Source organism: Podarcis melisellensis (assembly GCF_964234715.1).
Source record: "Podarcis melisellensis genome assembly, chromosome: 14".
Classification (NCBI taxonomy): Eukaryota; Metazoa; Chordata; class Lepidosauria; order Squamata; family Lacertidae; genus Podarcis; species Podarcis melisellensis.
This window is the reverse complement of record NC_138546.1, coordinates 5,367,937-5,384,698: the sequence shown is the minus strand read 5'-3', so window position 1 is coordinate 5,384,698 and position 16,762 is coordinate 5,367,937. Positions and strand designations below refer to the sequence as shown.

Here is a 16,762-nt window from a genome sequence, read left to right as displayed (position 1 = left end):
CTCCCCTCCTCCCGCCCCCTCCCCCTCCTTCCCCGGCGCGGGGCCCGCTCCGTCTCCCCCGCCTCGCTGCTCTCCCGCCGCGGCCTCCCGCGAGCCGCCAAGATGGCGTCCGCCTTGGAGCAGTTCGTCAACAGCGTCCGGCAGCTCTCGGCCCAAGGTGACCGCCGGGGACCCGGGCTGAGGGGGCGAGGCCGGGGGGCTGGCGGGGTGTCAAGCGCGGGGACCCGCCGGGCGGCTCCGGCTCTCCTCGGCCCCCAACCCCGCACGTGAATGGGCAGAGCGAAAGCGGCCTGGTGGGAGGAGGAGGAGGCGGAGGGGGACGTGGGTTCGAATCCCGCTCCTGGGTGGTGGTGGGTGTCGGGGAAAGAAGCCCCCTGGCTGCCTCCTCGGGAGGGAGACGGGCGCGGCTCCCCATTTTCGCGCGTCGTTTTAGGATTAACCCCTTTAACGTTTGCCTCGTGCGAGGGAATTTTTTTTTGGGGGGGGGGTACAGATCCGACGCATGTTGTAAAGGCGCTGAGGGAAGAGGTTTAGGGATGGTTAGAGTGAAATAGTGCTGGAACTCGTGGACAACCAGTGTGCCTAAGAAGAACAGAAGAGCCCTTGTGGATCAGGCCAGTGGCCCATCTTACTTTCGCCGTGAATGAACATTTGCCTGCGGGGAAACCAGGACCTGAGCACAAGACCATTTCCCAGCAACTGATATTCAGAAGCATTGCTGCCTCCAACTGTGGAGGTAAAGATTAGCCACCAAGGCGAGTAGCCCTGTCCTCCGTGAATTTGTATATTCTGTCTTTCCAAGCCATCCAGGTTGGTGGTCGTCATTGCCAATGTGGGAGCGAGTTATAGTTCAACTATGCGCTGCTTGAAGATCTTTTATCCGACATAAATCTTCCAACATTGGTGAATGGTGGAATTATAGCATTGCAGAGTTAGGAGGGACCTTGAGGGTCATCTATTCCAACACCCTGCAATGCAGTAATCTCAACAAAAGCATCCATGACAGATGGCCGTCCAGCCTCTGTTTAAAAACCCCCAAGGAAGGAGGCCCCAACTTCTCTCGCAGGAATCTGTTCCACTTCCAAACAGCTCTTAGTGTCAGAATGTTCTTTCTGATGTTTAGACGGAATCTCCTTTCTTGTATCTTGAAGCCACTCGTTCAGGTCCTATGCTCTGGAGCAAGAGAAAACAAGCTTGCTCCATCTTGTTATGTGGCCGCCAAGACCACATAACACCAGTCTTGAAAGACCTACATTGGCTCCCAGTACGTTTCCGAGCACAATTCAAAATGTTTGTGTTGACCTTTAAAGCCCTAAATGGCCTTGGCCGAGGAGACCTGAAGGAGCGTCTCCACCCCCATCGTTCTGCCCAGACACTGAGGTCCAGCTCCAAGGGCCTTCTGGCAGTTCCCTCACTGCGAGAAGTGAGATTACAGGGAACAGGCAGAGGGCCTTCTTGGTAGTGGCACCCGCCCTGTCGAACGCCCTCCCATCAGATGTCAAAGAGATAAACTACCTGACATTTAGAAGACACCTGAAGGTAGCTCTGTTAAGGGAAATTTTTAATGTGTGACATTTTAATGTATTTTTAATCTTTGTTGGAAGCCGCCTAGAGTAGCTGGGGAAACCCAACCAGATGGGCGGGATACAAATAATAAATTATTATTATTATTATTATTATTATTATTATTATTATTATTATTATTATCTTCCAGGTCCCAGTCCTTTAGATATTGGAAGCTGCCTTTCATATCTCCTCTCAGTCTCCTCTTACCCAGGCTAAACACACCCAACTCCCTCAATTGTTCCTCACAACAGATAAAAGCAAGGACTTCTTACGCAGCACTTAGTTAAAACTATGGAAATCGGTTCCCACAGGAGGCTGTGGTGGCCACCAACCCTCCTGTGAGAAAAGGTTGCAGCATTTGGGACTTTTTAGTTCAAATAAAAGACAAGAGGTGACATAGTAGTTTATCAAGAAAGCAGGAAGAGAGAGGTTTTTCTCCCTCACTCAATGCTAGAACTTGTGAACATCGAGATTAATAAAATGTATGTTAAAAAAAAAAGAACGAAGCTGAATGTTGGAAGATTCAGGACAGATAAAAGAAGGTCCTCCTCCACACAGTTCAGTTAAACTGGAATTATCTTCTGCAGGAGGCAGTGATGGCCCCCAACTTGGATGACTTTAAAAGAGGATGAAACACATTCATTGAGGACAAGGCTGTCAGTGGCTACTAGCCACAATGGCTGTGTTGTACCACCACTGTCACAGTTGCTGAGAATTGCAGCTCGGGAGAGTGCTATTGCATTCATGTCCATCTTGCAGGCTTCCCACAGACATCAGGTTAGCCACTGTGAGAATAAGATGCTGGACTAGATGGGCCATTGGCCTGATTCACCCAATTCGCCTTACGTTCTTATGTTGTCCTTATGTCCTGCTTGTGGGTTTTGCGGAGGCTCACCAACCTGTGTTGCTGGCCGCTGTGGGATGCTGGACTAGATGGCCTTTGCTCCAATCTGCTTGATGTTGCGTTCTTATGATGCTACCGCGACAATAAGCCATGATGATAATGCAGCCTTGAAACAAGCCTACCAATGTTACTGTCTGCAAAACATTTCTACCAGCTTGCTGGAATCACTAAAAAAGGATGTAGTGCACTGTCTGTTCTGCAGCAGCCTGCTGTGTTTCTGTGCTGGCTGCTTGGTGTATATCTTGGGTGCAGAAGAGCAGTGGAACCCTGCACCCTTCCTTCATCAACCACCTTATTCATCTGCATGGAATTCCTTTTTGGATATGGTTATCAAGCTAATGCTTAAATACTGTGATAATGTGTGCAGCCCTGAGCTCCTTGGGGGTTAAGAGGGATATAAATGCTAAAACTAGGTAAATAATAATAATAATAAAGGTAAAGGTAAAGGTACCCCTGCCCGTACGGGCCAGTCTTGACAGACTCTGGGGTTGTGCGCCCATCTCACTTAAGAGGCCAGGGGCCAGCGCTGTCCGGAGACACTTCCGGGTCACATGGCCAGTGTGACATCGCTGCTCTGGCGAGCCAGAGCTGCACACAGAAACGCCGTTTACCTTCCCGCTAGTAAGCGGTCCCTATTTATCTACTTGCACCCGGAGGTGCTTTCGAACTGCTAGGTTGGCAGGCGCTGGGACCGAGCAGCGGGAGCGCACCCCGCAGCAGGGATTCGAACCGCCGACCTTTCGATCAGCAAGTCCTAGGCGCTGAGGCTTTAACCCACAGCGCCATCTGTGTCCCATATAATAATAATAATAATAATAATAATAATAATAATAATAATAATAATATAATAATAATAATAATAATAATTTATCATTTATACCCCGCCAACCTGGCTGTGTTTCCCCAGCCACTCTGGGTGGCTTCCAACAAAATATTAAAATACAATAGCCTGTTAAACATTAAAAGCTTCCCTAAACATGGAGAAGTTTCCTTTTAGTGCCTTGCACCAGGTGGCTGTGACAGCTACTACTATTACTACTAACAGTAAATACTACTAATACTATTACTAATTATTATTATTGTTTTCCCCCTATGTTTTTAGCTATTCATATTTTCACCTTGAGTCCCTGCCGGAGGGGGGACTGGGGTGTCAATAAATGGATTTAAATAAATAACTACCATTGTTATTGGGGCTTTGAAGAATAACATTAAAAAGGACAGATTCCTAGCCAACAAGGAGTTTAGTCTACTTTTTGACAGTAGAAAAGGAATCTTAGAGAGATGAGGGTAGCAAGTGCGAGTAGTTACTAATCCTTAGGTTTGATTTTGAGCTACAAGCCTTGAGGTGATGGCTTTTGAGGAAGGCTTTGAAGTTGTTGGGGGGAGGGGAGAGATGGAACCATCTACCCATTCAGAGCAAGGCTTCAAGGCACAAGGGGAAGAATGAATGGGGGCAAGACTTGAATGGCCATCTTGCCAGAGTTATACCATGTTGACAGAACATTAGGAAAACCCTACCAGCACAAGGAGATCCTTTAAGTTTTATTTGAAGGTTTATGTCTGCAGACAAGGAAGTTCCTAGCACTAAGGTGAAACTGTGACACTCCCTTGCTATTTTTACTATCCTTTTTTTTACTGCTATTGTTTTGCTATGTTATTATAAAATTATTTTTGTATAGTTTGTTTGAAATGTATTCCTGTTTTCTGTGTTGTTAAGCCACTTTGAGCATATTTTTTGTAGCAAAGCAGCGTACAAATAAAATGAAGGAAGGAAGGGAATAGATGCTACCAAAACAAGCCAGCCCTAACTCAGCACAGCTCTGTTCTTGCTCACTCTTCAAAACATATTGCTGTTTCTGCTCAGCATTTGTTAAGCCAGGGTTTTCCAGAGATAAGATGGGCAGTGCTACATGCATAGGAACAAAGGCTCAATGTCTACAGGGGATTTTCAGGGTTAATGAGGGAACAGAAGTTAATAATCTTGCAAGTTCTTTTCAGACACAGCCTGACACTTTGCATTGAACTTTGTGGCAGTTGGAAAAGGGGTGCCAGCATGTTGGGGAGGACAATGAGGAGGGGTGAGAAGTGTTGGGGAGCACGTCTTTCAAACGTTTTGTGTGCTATGTTTTACTGGTGTGGTTGTTTTTAAACAGCAGTGCAGAGCAGGGAACCTGCAGCCCTTTGGTGGAATCTCGACTCACATCAGCCCCTTCCCAGCATGCCCAGTGGTCAGGGATGGTGGGAATTGTAGCCAGAAGCATTTGGAATGCCAGAAATTAGCCATCGCTAGTCTAAATAATGGTTCATCTTTCAGAGAGGAAGGAGTATATGTCTTACAAAAAAGATACAATTTATGCTGCCATTCTGTTCTCTGATTCATGCCCAAACCTTGCATTCAGAGGTTATGGGGCATCTTGTGCATGTGACTCTTGTGTTCTTCTGATGAGGGATTTGTAGTGTTGATCTAACTGGTAAAGTGTATGTGTGAATGAGAAACACTGAGTGTCTTATGCATACCGTAGAAGTTCAGCTTAATCTCCCCAATATTGTTTAAACTGAGGTTATACTCTGCATGCACTTAATTTTTAAAAATCTTGCCAGTCTCTGAAATATGCATTGTGTTTAATGATAGCTTCTATGCACTTTGCAAAGCAGTTGGGAAAAAGCATCCTAGTGAAGAGATGGTAATTTGGGGGGGGGGTCAGACCTGTTTGAATTCATGACTTAGCATGTGGTTGAAAGCATTAGAATAGCTTCGCAGTGTTCTGCAAAACCTAATGTACGTTTCTTAATCTTTAGCACAGCTATATGTCTTGCGGAACCCCAACCCCACACCAGCTACCACTTGAAGATTCTGCATGCAGTAACATGTATCTTGTTTGGGACTGTTAATTGGAACAAAGGGAAGCTTTAAGGTTGTCTATGTTCTTTAAAAAATAGCTAGCACTGATGCTTTCTAATTTTGCTCCCAGTCACTTTTGACTGAGCCAAAGTAATATTTCGTATTTGTGGTCGTTAGTTTTGAATTTGGAGCCCAGCTTTGTGTACCTACAATAGATGTGCTCAGAGCTGTAAAAATTTTCATACTTCTAGGAATCCAGGTGTGAAAGCATTTGCATTATTATTTTTTTAAAAAGCTCAGTTTTCTTAGAGAATTCACATTTACTTTATTTAAATATATAAGCAACATTATACAGTACATTTTTTTTTTTTTTTGCATTGTAGAGGGGCAAATGTCAGGCTTGAGGGATCGATTTTTTCTCCCAGATCCCTGAGATCCACTAACTAGAGCCAGATTTTTGCATAGTACTGTAGCTGAGTGCACAGGCCTCCACTTGAATACATGCATACCCCAATAATTTGTTTTTGTTACCAGCGGTCAACCTTGTCACATAAAAATCCCCTCCTCACCCCCCACTCCAACTTTCCCTCATTTCAGAAGCCAGTGACAGAGGCTTTCACTTGTTGTCATTGTTAAAATGGCTGGCAGTCAGAAACCCTTGTTGGGCTGCTGCACATCACCCAGATATCTAATGCTAAATCTAAATCTACTTTTGCTCAGCCTGCTCTATATAAATGCTTCATCTAAGGTTTGAGGAAAGACTTGTACTATTTTTTCACTAGCTGGCCTAGGATTTCAGCTGTGGTGCTGTCCATGGTATTTCATGTGTCTCGGGATTTTCAGTCTTTTACCTCAAATTCCAGCTGTTTTAATCTGAGAATTAAACCCGCTACAAAAGTGATGCATAATTCAGATTATATTAGAATCTACTTAAACTCCCACAAACTGATGCTCTTGCTTATTTAAAGCTTGGCGACTAAGGATAGCTAATATGATGCTCTCCAGATCTTGTTGGACTCCAAACCCCATCATTCCCGGCCAGCACAACATCTGGAAGGCACCAGGTTGGCTGTCCCTGTTGCATTCTCATCCTGCGCTTAACTTTGGGTGCTTCCGACTTGCTGGACAATTTAAAAATACAGTTTGCTGAAGTTCATTAGCAACAGACCCTTCACTGACATGACTGGATGTAAGAACAGGCCAGTTTGATTGACCTCTTTCCCACAGCGCCCAACCACAGCTCTCTTCTGATATTCTGTGGTAGACAATTTCTGAACATGGATGCTCCCTTCAGCTGTTGTAGCCAGTAGCGATTGATGAACCTCTACATCTCTGTGGATTCGTCTAATCCAGCCTTTCCCAACCTTGGGTGCCCAGATGTTTTTAGCCTACAACTCCTATCATTCCTGACCACTGGTCCTGTGAGCTAGGGATCATGGGAGTTGTAGGCCAAAAACATCTGGGGACCCAAGGCTGAGAACCACTGGACTCTAATCCTTATTTCCCAAGCTGCCTTCCAGCTAGTGGTGATTGCCACACCTTATGACAGTGGATTTTCAAGCGTCGTGTGAACTGGAGGTGGGGAGATGGACTGTAGCACACCGTTCTCTTGCACTTCTTTACTCTGAGCTCAAGTTCTGTATGGTGTCATGATGGGTGTTGTCAATGGTGTTGAATAGGAGGGGCACTACTTCAGTTTCGGCTGGTGGCAGTGGTGGAGGGGTTCAAGTGGTGTTTGTAGAATAATAGCAAAGGAGGCAATCAGTTTTATCTGCAGCACCTGTTAAAACACCCCTCTCTCTGTAGAAGGCACCCATTGCCTTCCATTATTCCATCGTATTCCATCATAGAATTGTAGAGCTGGAATGTATCTCTCTTATTCCGTAAGAGGCTTTTCACCACTACGAATGTACTTATGAAGAGCCAATCGGTGCAAACAGGTTCAGCTCAAAATATGGCTAAGGTTCATTTGCAGCAGACACACTCCCTTCTCTTCTCTGCCCCTTTTTTCATTTCTTCCTAGACTGTAACAGCAGTGCTTCAAAGATAGGTGTGCCCTTCCCCTCTAGTATAGCTCACAGAGGAGAAAGGATATATGTGAAGCATTGTCTTCTCACTCGTTGCCCAAGATAATGATGCTGATCATATTTCCATGGCACATGCTTTTCATGCAGAAGGTCCCTGACTTCCCCAGGTAGGACTGGGCAGGGCTTCTCTCTGAAATCTTGGAGAGATGCTGCCAGTCAGTGTCAGAAGTACTGACCAAGGTGAGCCAAAGGTCTGACTTGGTGCAAGGGAGCCTCCTGTGTCCTTGCACTTGGTGCAAACTCAGAGGGTACATAAAGGTGCAACAGGGAGCCTTTGCTTTATATACTTTTATTGAGCTGAAATGTAACAGCCCCTTTTTCTTGTTCCAGGGCAAATGACTCAGCTTTGTGAACTGATCAACAAAAGTGGAGAGCTGCTAGCAAAAAACCTCTCTCACCTGGATACGGTGCTCGGTGCCCTGGATGTTCAAGAACACTCCTTAGGGGTTCTTGCAGTCTTGTAAGTTACTTTCCTTCATTTGAAATTTCTGAAGCAAAGGTTTGAAAGGGTGTACAGACTTGCTGTATGCGAGTTTTTATATTTTTATTCACGAAGGTTTCATATTACTATGTTTCCATTGCAAGAAATGTTAGAATGTGCAGATTGAAGCAATGGTTCATTGCCTTTCGAGCTGTCCTGTTCTGCATTCTGGCAGCTTTTAAGAGCCGCGCCCGTTTTCACGTGAAAGCTCCTGTTAAAACGTGGGTTCTGTCTTCGTTTTCAGGTTCGTGAAGTTTTCCATGCCCAGCGTCCCTGACTTCGAAACGTTATTCTCGCAGGTCCAGCTTTTTATCAGCACTTGTAATGGGGAACACATTCGATACGCAACAGACACTTGTGAGTTACTTCGGCAGCCTTGCATCTTGCCACGTTTGACGTGTTCGCCTTGTGGGGCTTCTCATTCTTTCTTTTTCTTGTTTCGTTGTCTCTAGTTGCTGGCCTGTGTCACCAGTTAACCAATGCCCTTGTGGAGCGGAAGCAGGTAAACAAGCCCAAACATGCTCCAGATTCTCTTTCGGGTGCTGGGATTGTACATGTCTTCTGGCCAACTAAAATTTTGCCTTTCCTCATGCACTAACTCTGAACCTTTGCCCGCCACCTAAAAACTGCTAGTGATGGCGCCAGGTGTGCCTCCCTGGGAAGAGTGTTCCATAAAAGTGGGGCCACCACTGAAAAGACTCATTCTTGGGCCCTCCCTGATAATTCACACTGTTTCCTTCTGCTCTTTTATCAGTGATGCTTGTTTTCTGTTTTAAATGATGTGAACCTTTGTTTTCCTTTTGTGATCTGCTGCAAGATTTCTTTTTAATGTAAGCGGTAGAGAAATGTTATTTATTAAAGTCAGTTGTTGGTGGCTTTTCGTTTATAAGTGCTGCCGCTAGGGTCCCTTGCGGAGGCTTCCCTAACGGAGACCTGTTACCTTTCCGACAGCCCCTGCGAGGAATTGGCATTCTCAGGCAAGCCATAGACAAGATGCAGATGAACACTAACCAGCTGACCTCAATACATGCAGATCTTTGCCAGGTAAGGGAATCCGGAAGGCTAACAGGCTGAGTCCTTTTGCTTCAAGGGTGCTCACAGTGCAAGAAGCTTCATCAAAACATCCTCACGATCCCTTCCAGCCATGTATATTCCAGTGAATAGGTTGAAACAAAAGTAAAGGCTCATCAAGTTTGTCTGCTGCTTTGCTGTGCTGCTGCAGAACTTCTGAGTCTCGGCGACCTTTCCTGCAGCACTGCAGAGTTCCTTACAAAGCTAGTTGTTCACAGTGGGCAGTTGGTCAACAGTGACGTGGCATCTCCCAGTTTAGCTTTCGACTCAAGCCCGGGAATAGATAAAGTTGCTTACAGCAATAAAGTATTCCAGATACCTTGTGCCGCCAGTAACCTTGCGACTCCAGGTCGCTGTGTGAATTGGCATCAAGTCACTTCAATGGACGGAGAAGCTTGTTCCCTTTCTCTTTCAGTCGCGCTCCAGAGATGAGACAAGCTGTAGTAAGAGGATCTGTAATGCCATGCTTTAAACAAACATAAAGCCTAACCAGAAAAGTACCAAATAGAAACAAACAACGCTTAACGCACCTTTCTATAACATGCATAACCTTCAATGGTTCGGTGTGCAACAGTTAACATGTTTTAGCATGAATAATAGTGGGACTTGCAGGCTTATAAAGTGGGAAGGCAGTCAAAAGTTCTGCTACACCTACATTAACCCAGTTTTTTGAAAGAGTTATTCAAGCATCCTGATGAAGCCATTTGCATGTTTTGTAAATGCAGTTGTGACCACCCCCTAATCCAGTCATGGCCAAACTTGGCCCTCCAGCTGTTTTGGGACTACAACTCCCATCATCCCTGGCTATCAGGACCAGTGGTCAGGGATGATGGGAATTGTAGTCCCAAAACAGCTGGAGGGCCAAGTTTGGCCATCACTGTCTTAATCTCACTCTCTCCTGACTGCCAATGTAGTGGTCCATATTTCTCAGGAGTCCAAATTATTAGGGTTATTTCACTTCAGGGAGGAAACGGGGCTGAGACTCCCAGCATCTCGTTTTTTCATATGGTTTCATAATGTAATTCTGTTAGCATTTTGCCATGGCTTGTGATTAAAGCTCTGTTCTTAAAGCAGGAAAGATTGGATTTGAACAAAGGCAGCGTGTGAAAGTGGCTGGTTGGTTTGATTTTTTTTGGTAACTCTGGTCTATTTTGTTTCAGCTCTGTTTGTTAGCAAAATGCTTTAAACCCGCCCTTCCGTATCTAGATGTGGACATGATGGATATTTGTAAGGAGAATGGGGCTTACGATGCAAAGCACTTTCTATGTTACTACTACTATGGTGGAATGATATACACTGGGCTGAAGAACTTTGAAAGAGCACTGTACTTCTATGAGCAGGTAACTTCCCCCACCTCACCCGTGTGTTGAAGGAGAGCTCTCTGTGCCTCAGGAGGTGTAAACTTCAGGCTGTAACAGCTCTGTTGATAGGCACATCAGAAGCTACTAGATTTCCCCAGTCATTTCTGGTTGCAGCAAAAGCCTACAAATAATGAAAAAGAAGACTTCCTCCACTTACAAAACCTATCCTCACCTGGAGACAATTCTTAGCACCCATAACAGTATAGGCCATTAGCAAATCTGTGCTGTGATTCAGCATAGTTCAGGAACAAAGGAAAAAACATGTCTGCTTCCCTTTGTGTCCAGCAAAAGCAACATACAACGGAAGTTCCCAGCAGACTGTGCTGGATGTAAACAGGCATGTGATACACAACAGTCATGCCTGACCCTTTTAAGGTGGAATGGAACTATATCCTAACAGTGTTCCCTTTAACTGACATTTCTGCCTAACAAATGGATTGATATACAATATTGGGGGGGGGGACCTCTTTCAGCCTGAGGGCACATCCCCTTCTGAGTGACCTTGCGAGGGCTACAGGTCAGTGGTGGGTGGAGGCAGAGGCATAAGTGGGCGGAATAATGGATGTAAATGTTATCTTGGGTACAATAGGCTTGTTTCTGCGCGCGCACACACACACCTCTCTCTTCCATCCAGTCAAGCAAAAGGCCTGATCAGAGTTCAGGGAACGTATCCCAGCTGGGCAAAATCACCCAGGGTGCAAAACAGGGACGTGGTCCAGGGGAGAGTTCCAAAGGCCAGATGGAGAGGCTTGGGGGCTGCATTTGTCCCCTGCAGCTGAGGTTCCCCACCCCTGGTATACAGCTATAAAAGAGAAGGAACAAAGGGAAGTGACCAAGCCGTTCCCATATCATAGAGTTGGAAGAGACCACAAGGGCCATTGAGTCCAACCCCCTGCCAAGCAGGAAACACCATCAGAGCACTCCTGACATATGGTTGTCAAGCCTCTGCTTAAAGACCTCCAAAGAAGGAGACTCCACCACACTCCTTGGCAGCAAATTCCACTGTCGAACAGCTCTTACTGTCAGGAAGTTCTTCCTAATGTTTAGGTGGAATCTTCCTTCTTGTAGTTTGGATCCATTGCTCCGTGTCCGCTTCTCTGGAGCAGCAGAAAACAACCTTTCTCCCTCCTCTATGTGACATCCTTTTATATATTTGAACATGGCTATCATATCACCCCTTAACCTCCTCTTCTCCAGGCTAAACATGCCCAGCTCCCTTAGCCGTTCCTCATAGGGCATCGTTTCCAGGCCTTTGACCATTTTGGTTGCCCTCCTCTGGACACGTTCCAGTTTGTCAGTGTCCTTCTTGACCTGTGGTGCCCAGAACTGGACACAGTACTCCAGGTGAGGTCTGACCAGAGCAGAATACAGTGGCACTATTACTTCCCTTGATCTAGATGCTATACTCCTATTGATGCAGCCCATTATACCATTCCTTGTTTATTCCTAGAAAATAATGACTGGGAACCCAAGAGCAAGCATTGATTTAGGATTGTGGTTTGTTTGGAAGGAAACAGAAGTTCGTTTCTCTACTGGAGCACACAAGGAGCAACAGGGGAGAGCTTTTACTGTATGTGCACAGGATAATCTGCTTGACCATGGCTCACGGATTAGGACTGAATGCAAATACAGCCTCTCTCTGTGTATTTGTTTGTTTCTGGTGATTTTCATTTGCTCCCTTAATTTTTTTTCTTTTGCAGGCTATAACAACTCCTGCCATGGCAGTCAGTCATATTATGTTGGAATCCTATAAAAAGTATATCCTAGTTTCATTGATACTACTTGGCAAAGTGCAGCAACTGCCGAAGTATACCTCCCAGATAGTGGGTAGGTTCGTTAAGGTAAGACTCCAGAAATCCTGTACTGGTGCATTATTTTTTTTTTTAAGGCAAAAACTGTGATGGAGGAGGAGGAGAACTTTAATTACAGTAGTTCTTGGGCCATAGCAGTGCAAAAAAGTGGAAAAAATTAAAGCAGAAAACGGAATTTACAGGAACAATCATCAAAATCAAAACTTGCTATTTAAAATTGAGCATTAGTAAAAGTAAGAATTGGAATTAATAAAAATGAATGGGCAAAGCTGTGCAGTCGGAGTTGTCTGTTTTCTCTCCTGCTTTTAGGAAAAAACAAAAGAACAGGAGATTTTTGGGAATAGCAGACTCATTCCAGGTTATAAGGAGAAGAGGTGTTGCATAACCTTTGCAGTCCACGTCCTCTATTCAATCCCTGGCATCCCCAGCTAACAATGATTTTGGGTAGCAGAGGTGGGGAAATCCTGGGGCCTTGGAGAACTGCTTCCAGCCAGAGCAGGCAGTACTGGACTAAATAGACCAATGCTTTGTGTTGGGATAAGACAACTCTTGAGACCACTAGCTCCTGATGGGGGTCCTCATTGGTGTTTTGAGTTGCCCTTCTCTGCATTTGAAAAAGTCTTATTTTGCTTTCTCATCACAGCCACTTAGCAACGCCTACCATGAATTAGCGCAAGTGTATGCAACCAATAAGCCCTCGGAGCTACGGAATCTGGTGAATAAGCACAGCGAGACCTTCACCAGGGATAATAATATGGGTTTGGTGAAGCAGTGCTTGTCATCTCTCTATAAAAAGAACATTCAGAGGCTAACTAAGGTAAGGCATCCAATCTGCTGTATTCTTATGAGTCCTTGGGAACGTTATGCAGGTGTGCCTTGGCTGAGGGTCTTTAGCCACCTGGCAAAATTGCTTGTCTGGTTCTCATGGGTGCTTTCATAAAGTCTAAAATGTTACCTGCCGACAGCATCACACACCTGGCTTCTGATTATCCTGGCTTCTGCCCTTTTGCAGGCTTTCAGGGGTGGTCCTGGGTGTGCTGTACAGGATGCTAGTTCCCCATGGGAGTTGGTCAGAGTTTGCAGAAATCTCTAATGACTCTGCTCTGCTTCTGGATTTCAGACATTTTTAACACTGTCGTTACAAGACATGGCAAGTAGAGTGCAGCTATCGGGGCCTCAGGAAGCAGAAAAATATGTCCTTCATATGGTAAGGAATGTTGCTTTTTGAACGAAATGTCAAGTCGGATTTATTTGAACGTCTCTTTTTTGCATATATTGCTTTCAGTAGCGATCAGGTTAATTGTAAACAATTGAAACTAGAGATCATATGGAATATGCGCAACTTGTGGACCTAACATATAGAATAAGAGAACTAGAAGAACATACGTTTAAAGAAGATTGGAAAATGTTTATTGAATATATGGAGGAGAATTGTTCTTATCTGAAAACGTGGGCAGCATTAAGATAAATTCCACAGTGTAAATAAGTTTTGAGGGATGTAATAATGGAATGCTGAATGGTTTAGTTTATCTAAATTATGCAGGGATTTATGTTATGCAAAATGAACCATGGAAAGAGAAGAGGGGAAGTCATTGATATTTCAAGGTTGTTCAAATGAATATTCTAAAATGTGAAATAGAAAATTTTATAAAAAATTATAGGGGGGAAAAGAAACTAGATGTCATTGCAAGTAGTCAACATTAACCAGTACAATAGGACGATAATGAATATTCCTAACAACTTAATTTACCAGGATAGGCAAAATTATTATGATAGCACAAATCAAAACGTATTGATCTTCATGTCAAAACAAGGGTGTTTTTTAAATTTTAATTTATTATTATTATTATTATTATTATTATTATTAGGAGACCACACATTCCTGGTTATGAGATGGGGAGGACTTCCTTTCTTGGAGGTTTTGCTGTCAGTTAAGATGCGGGAAATACAGGCAGTTGGAGGGTCTTCTGGGTGGGATGGCAGAGGCAAGATGAAACAGGAACAGCGCCCAAATCATAAAACACTAAAATCTTGTTATTTTAGATAGAAGATGGCGAAATCTTTGCAAGTATTAACCAGAAGGATGGCATGGTATGTTTCCATGACAACCCTGAGAAGTACAACAATCCAGCTATGCTTCACAATATCGATCAGGAGGTAAATAACCCTTCATTTTCACCTCGGTTATGGTTGCCATGAGCAGCCTAACGAGTCAGTAGAACAGCAAGCTCTGTGGCACACTATGAATTCCCTATTAATTCTTTAAAAAAACAAGCATGCAAATACCTAGCACAACCCAGAGTGGGTTCTAGTCACTGCTGTGCCAGCTTTCAAATTTTCTAGAAGGTGTTCTGATTTAACTCACAGGAGATCATTGAAAAACATCATTCCTGCCCGCCCTCCTGCCAGGAAGTCTGAAGCAGCATAGTTCATTCTGTCCCCACCTTCCACTTTCTCCTGTATGGACAGAGCCCACCCCCAGAATCTTCCAGCCTCACAATTGGGATGAATTCAGGCAGTGAATTTATGGAAAGCAAGCACTTAAACTGATGCTGCTTATGAAGTTGAAAGGCAAGATTCTGGATATAAGAGAGAGGGAGAGCTGATTTAAACGGCACTGCTGAAAAATCTCTGGGTGTTTACTCTCAGATAAGTCGCCCTGAGTTTCACGGGCCTTGCTTCCAGGTGTGTGTTCATAAGATGGCAGTCCTCTAAGCTGGGAATCTATCATTGAGCCAAGTGCAAAATAGTGGCTGGGATCCTGGTGCAGATTGCTGCGGTTAAACAATTGGGCATCAAGGAAGCCTCCTGCCAGCCTCTTGCAGACCACCCAGACACCTTTCAACAGATCCTCTTCCACCTTCTGTCTGTTCCTGCCATAGAAACATCAGAGGGGATGGGCCAAATTCCTTCCTTGCCCTTGGTCGCTGCATTTCAGAATTGATTGTGGCTTTGGGCAGCGGTAACTTCCTGATGGTTACCTTGACCAGCCCAGTGAAAATGCATTCAATGTTCTCTTTTTCCTTGCTGCCCTGCCCCGGATGCCTGGGTTCTTAGCAACAAACACGTATTTGTAACGATACCCAAATCTGTAAAGCAGCAGTCTTGAAGTGAATGGCAAGGGAGAGGATAAAGAGTTCAAAGTGGTTACTGGGATGGATTGGCAAACAGGCTATATATGTGATGCCTGGGAATTCTGGCACACGTCTGACCATAGGGCTTCAATGTGGATGTTGAAGCTAACAAACTGTGACTGTCCTGTATAATCTGACTCTTCCCAGATGCTGAAATGTATAGAGCTTGATGAGAGACTGAAAGCCATGGATCAGGAGATCACTGTGAACCCTCAGTTTGTGCAGAAGGTAAGTGGCAGGACTAAGCACTGTTTGGCCTTTTTCATAGAATTGTAGACTTGGAAGAGACGCTGAGGACTAACTAGTCCAGCCCTCTGCAATGCGCGAATATGCACTTGTCCCCATATGGGGATTGAACCTGCAACCTTGGCAATATGAGCACCACGCTCTAACCAACTGAGCAATGTGCGTGGAAGTCAAACGTTAAGCATGCATGGAAGCAAGCACCCTTTTTTGAACAGAAAGCACAGTGCATTGCTGCTTAACCAGTGGGTTGCGCCATTTCCACACACCCCTCCTCTCACCACCTTACAGATTAATCCCAGCGGTGCTGTTTCCTATTTTGCTGGATTCACAAGGACACGTTTCTCTTTGTCACCCCCAAATTACAGCTCTTTTTTACCTGACTGAAACATAAGCCAAGAAATGGCTTCAGAGTAATTTCCAACGTTTAGAAAAATCACATGGGGAAGAGGGAAAGAGGCGTTGCTTGTTAAACTACTCTGGGAATTGTAGCTCTCGTGAGGGGAACAGGAGTCTCCTAAGAACTCTCAGCATCTTTCACAAACTGCTACAGCCCTCAGGATCTTTGGGGGAAGCTGCGACTGTTTAATGTTTTATCATAGTGCTTTAAATGTATGGTGCGAATGTGGCCTGTACTTTTTCTTATTGCCTGTGTTTTGGAAGTAGGTACTAACAACTTTCCCCTTTCCTCGACAGAGTATGGGCTCCCAGGAAGACGAATCAGGAAGCAAACCATCCAGTTATTCTTGAAAATCACATTTTACTTGCTACTCTGTCATAGAGCAACAAAAAACAGAAAAAAACTAAAGAGAACCACCTTTAGGATCAGAGTGTTTAAAAAAAAAAGAACTGTTTCGCCTGGACACTGAGCAAAATTAAAATGATGTCTTCTCAGTACGGTGTGATTCCCCAAATATTCTCTGCAAGGAAAGGAAAAATCTCATTCTGTTGTGGATTTATCTTGAGGTTACCATCGTTATTGCATTAAATAATTTACTTTTTGTTTTACATGGCTTTGTTTTCATAATGGCCCTTCTTTTCCTCCATGAGACATTCAAGAAGTTTTATGTTGCTTCTTCAGGGAACAAGACAGGGCTAGTTGGTCTAAAAGCATTTTTTTTTTTTTTTGCCTCATTTGTTTGAAATACAACCTTTCTGAATGAACTTTGTATATAAGCAGGATAGCTTATTAAGGGAGGGGAATGGTTTATTCCCCCCCCCCCACGCGCCTAATTAAACTGGTACATACCTTTACTTGGTGG

The 16,762-nt window shown here is 44.5% G+C and overlaps 1 protein-coding gene across 1 annotated transcript; it reads left to right on the top strand.

The window, feature by feature from the left end:
* Window positions 1–16,508, top strand: COPS3 (COP9 signalosome subunit 3). The gene is made up of 12 exons (XM_081889276.1): window positions 1–157; window positions 7,730–7,859; window positions 8,125–8,237; window positions 8,333–8,382; window positions 8,832–8,924; window positions 10,112–10,291; window positions 12,013–12,153; window positions 12,767–12,940; window positions 13,244–13,330; window positions 14,167–14,280; window positions 15,405–15,485; window positions 16,197–16,508. Exons 1-12 carry the CDS (start codon window positions 103–105, stop codon window positions 16,248–16,250), a joined length of 1,272 nt encoding a protein of 423 aa, XP_081745402.1. The 5' UTR covers window positions 1–102; the 3' UTR covers window positions 16,251–16,508.
* Window positions 16,509–16,762: the final 254 nt, after the last annotated feature.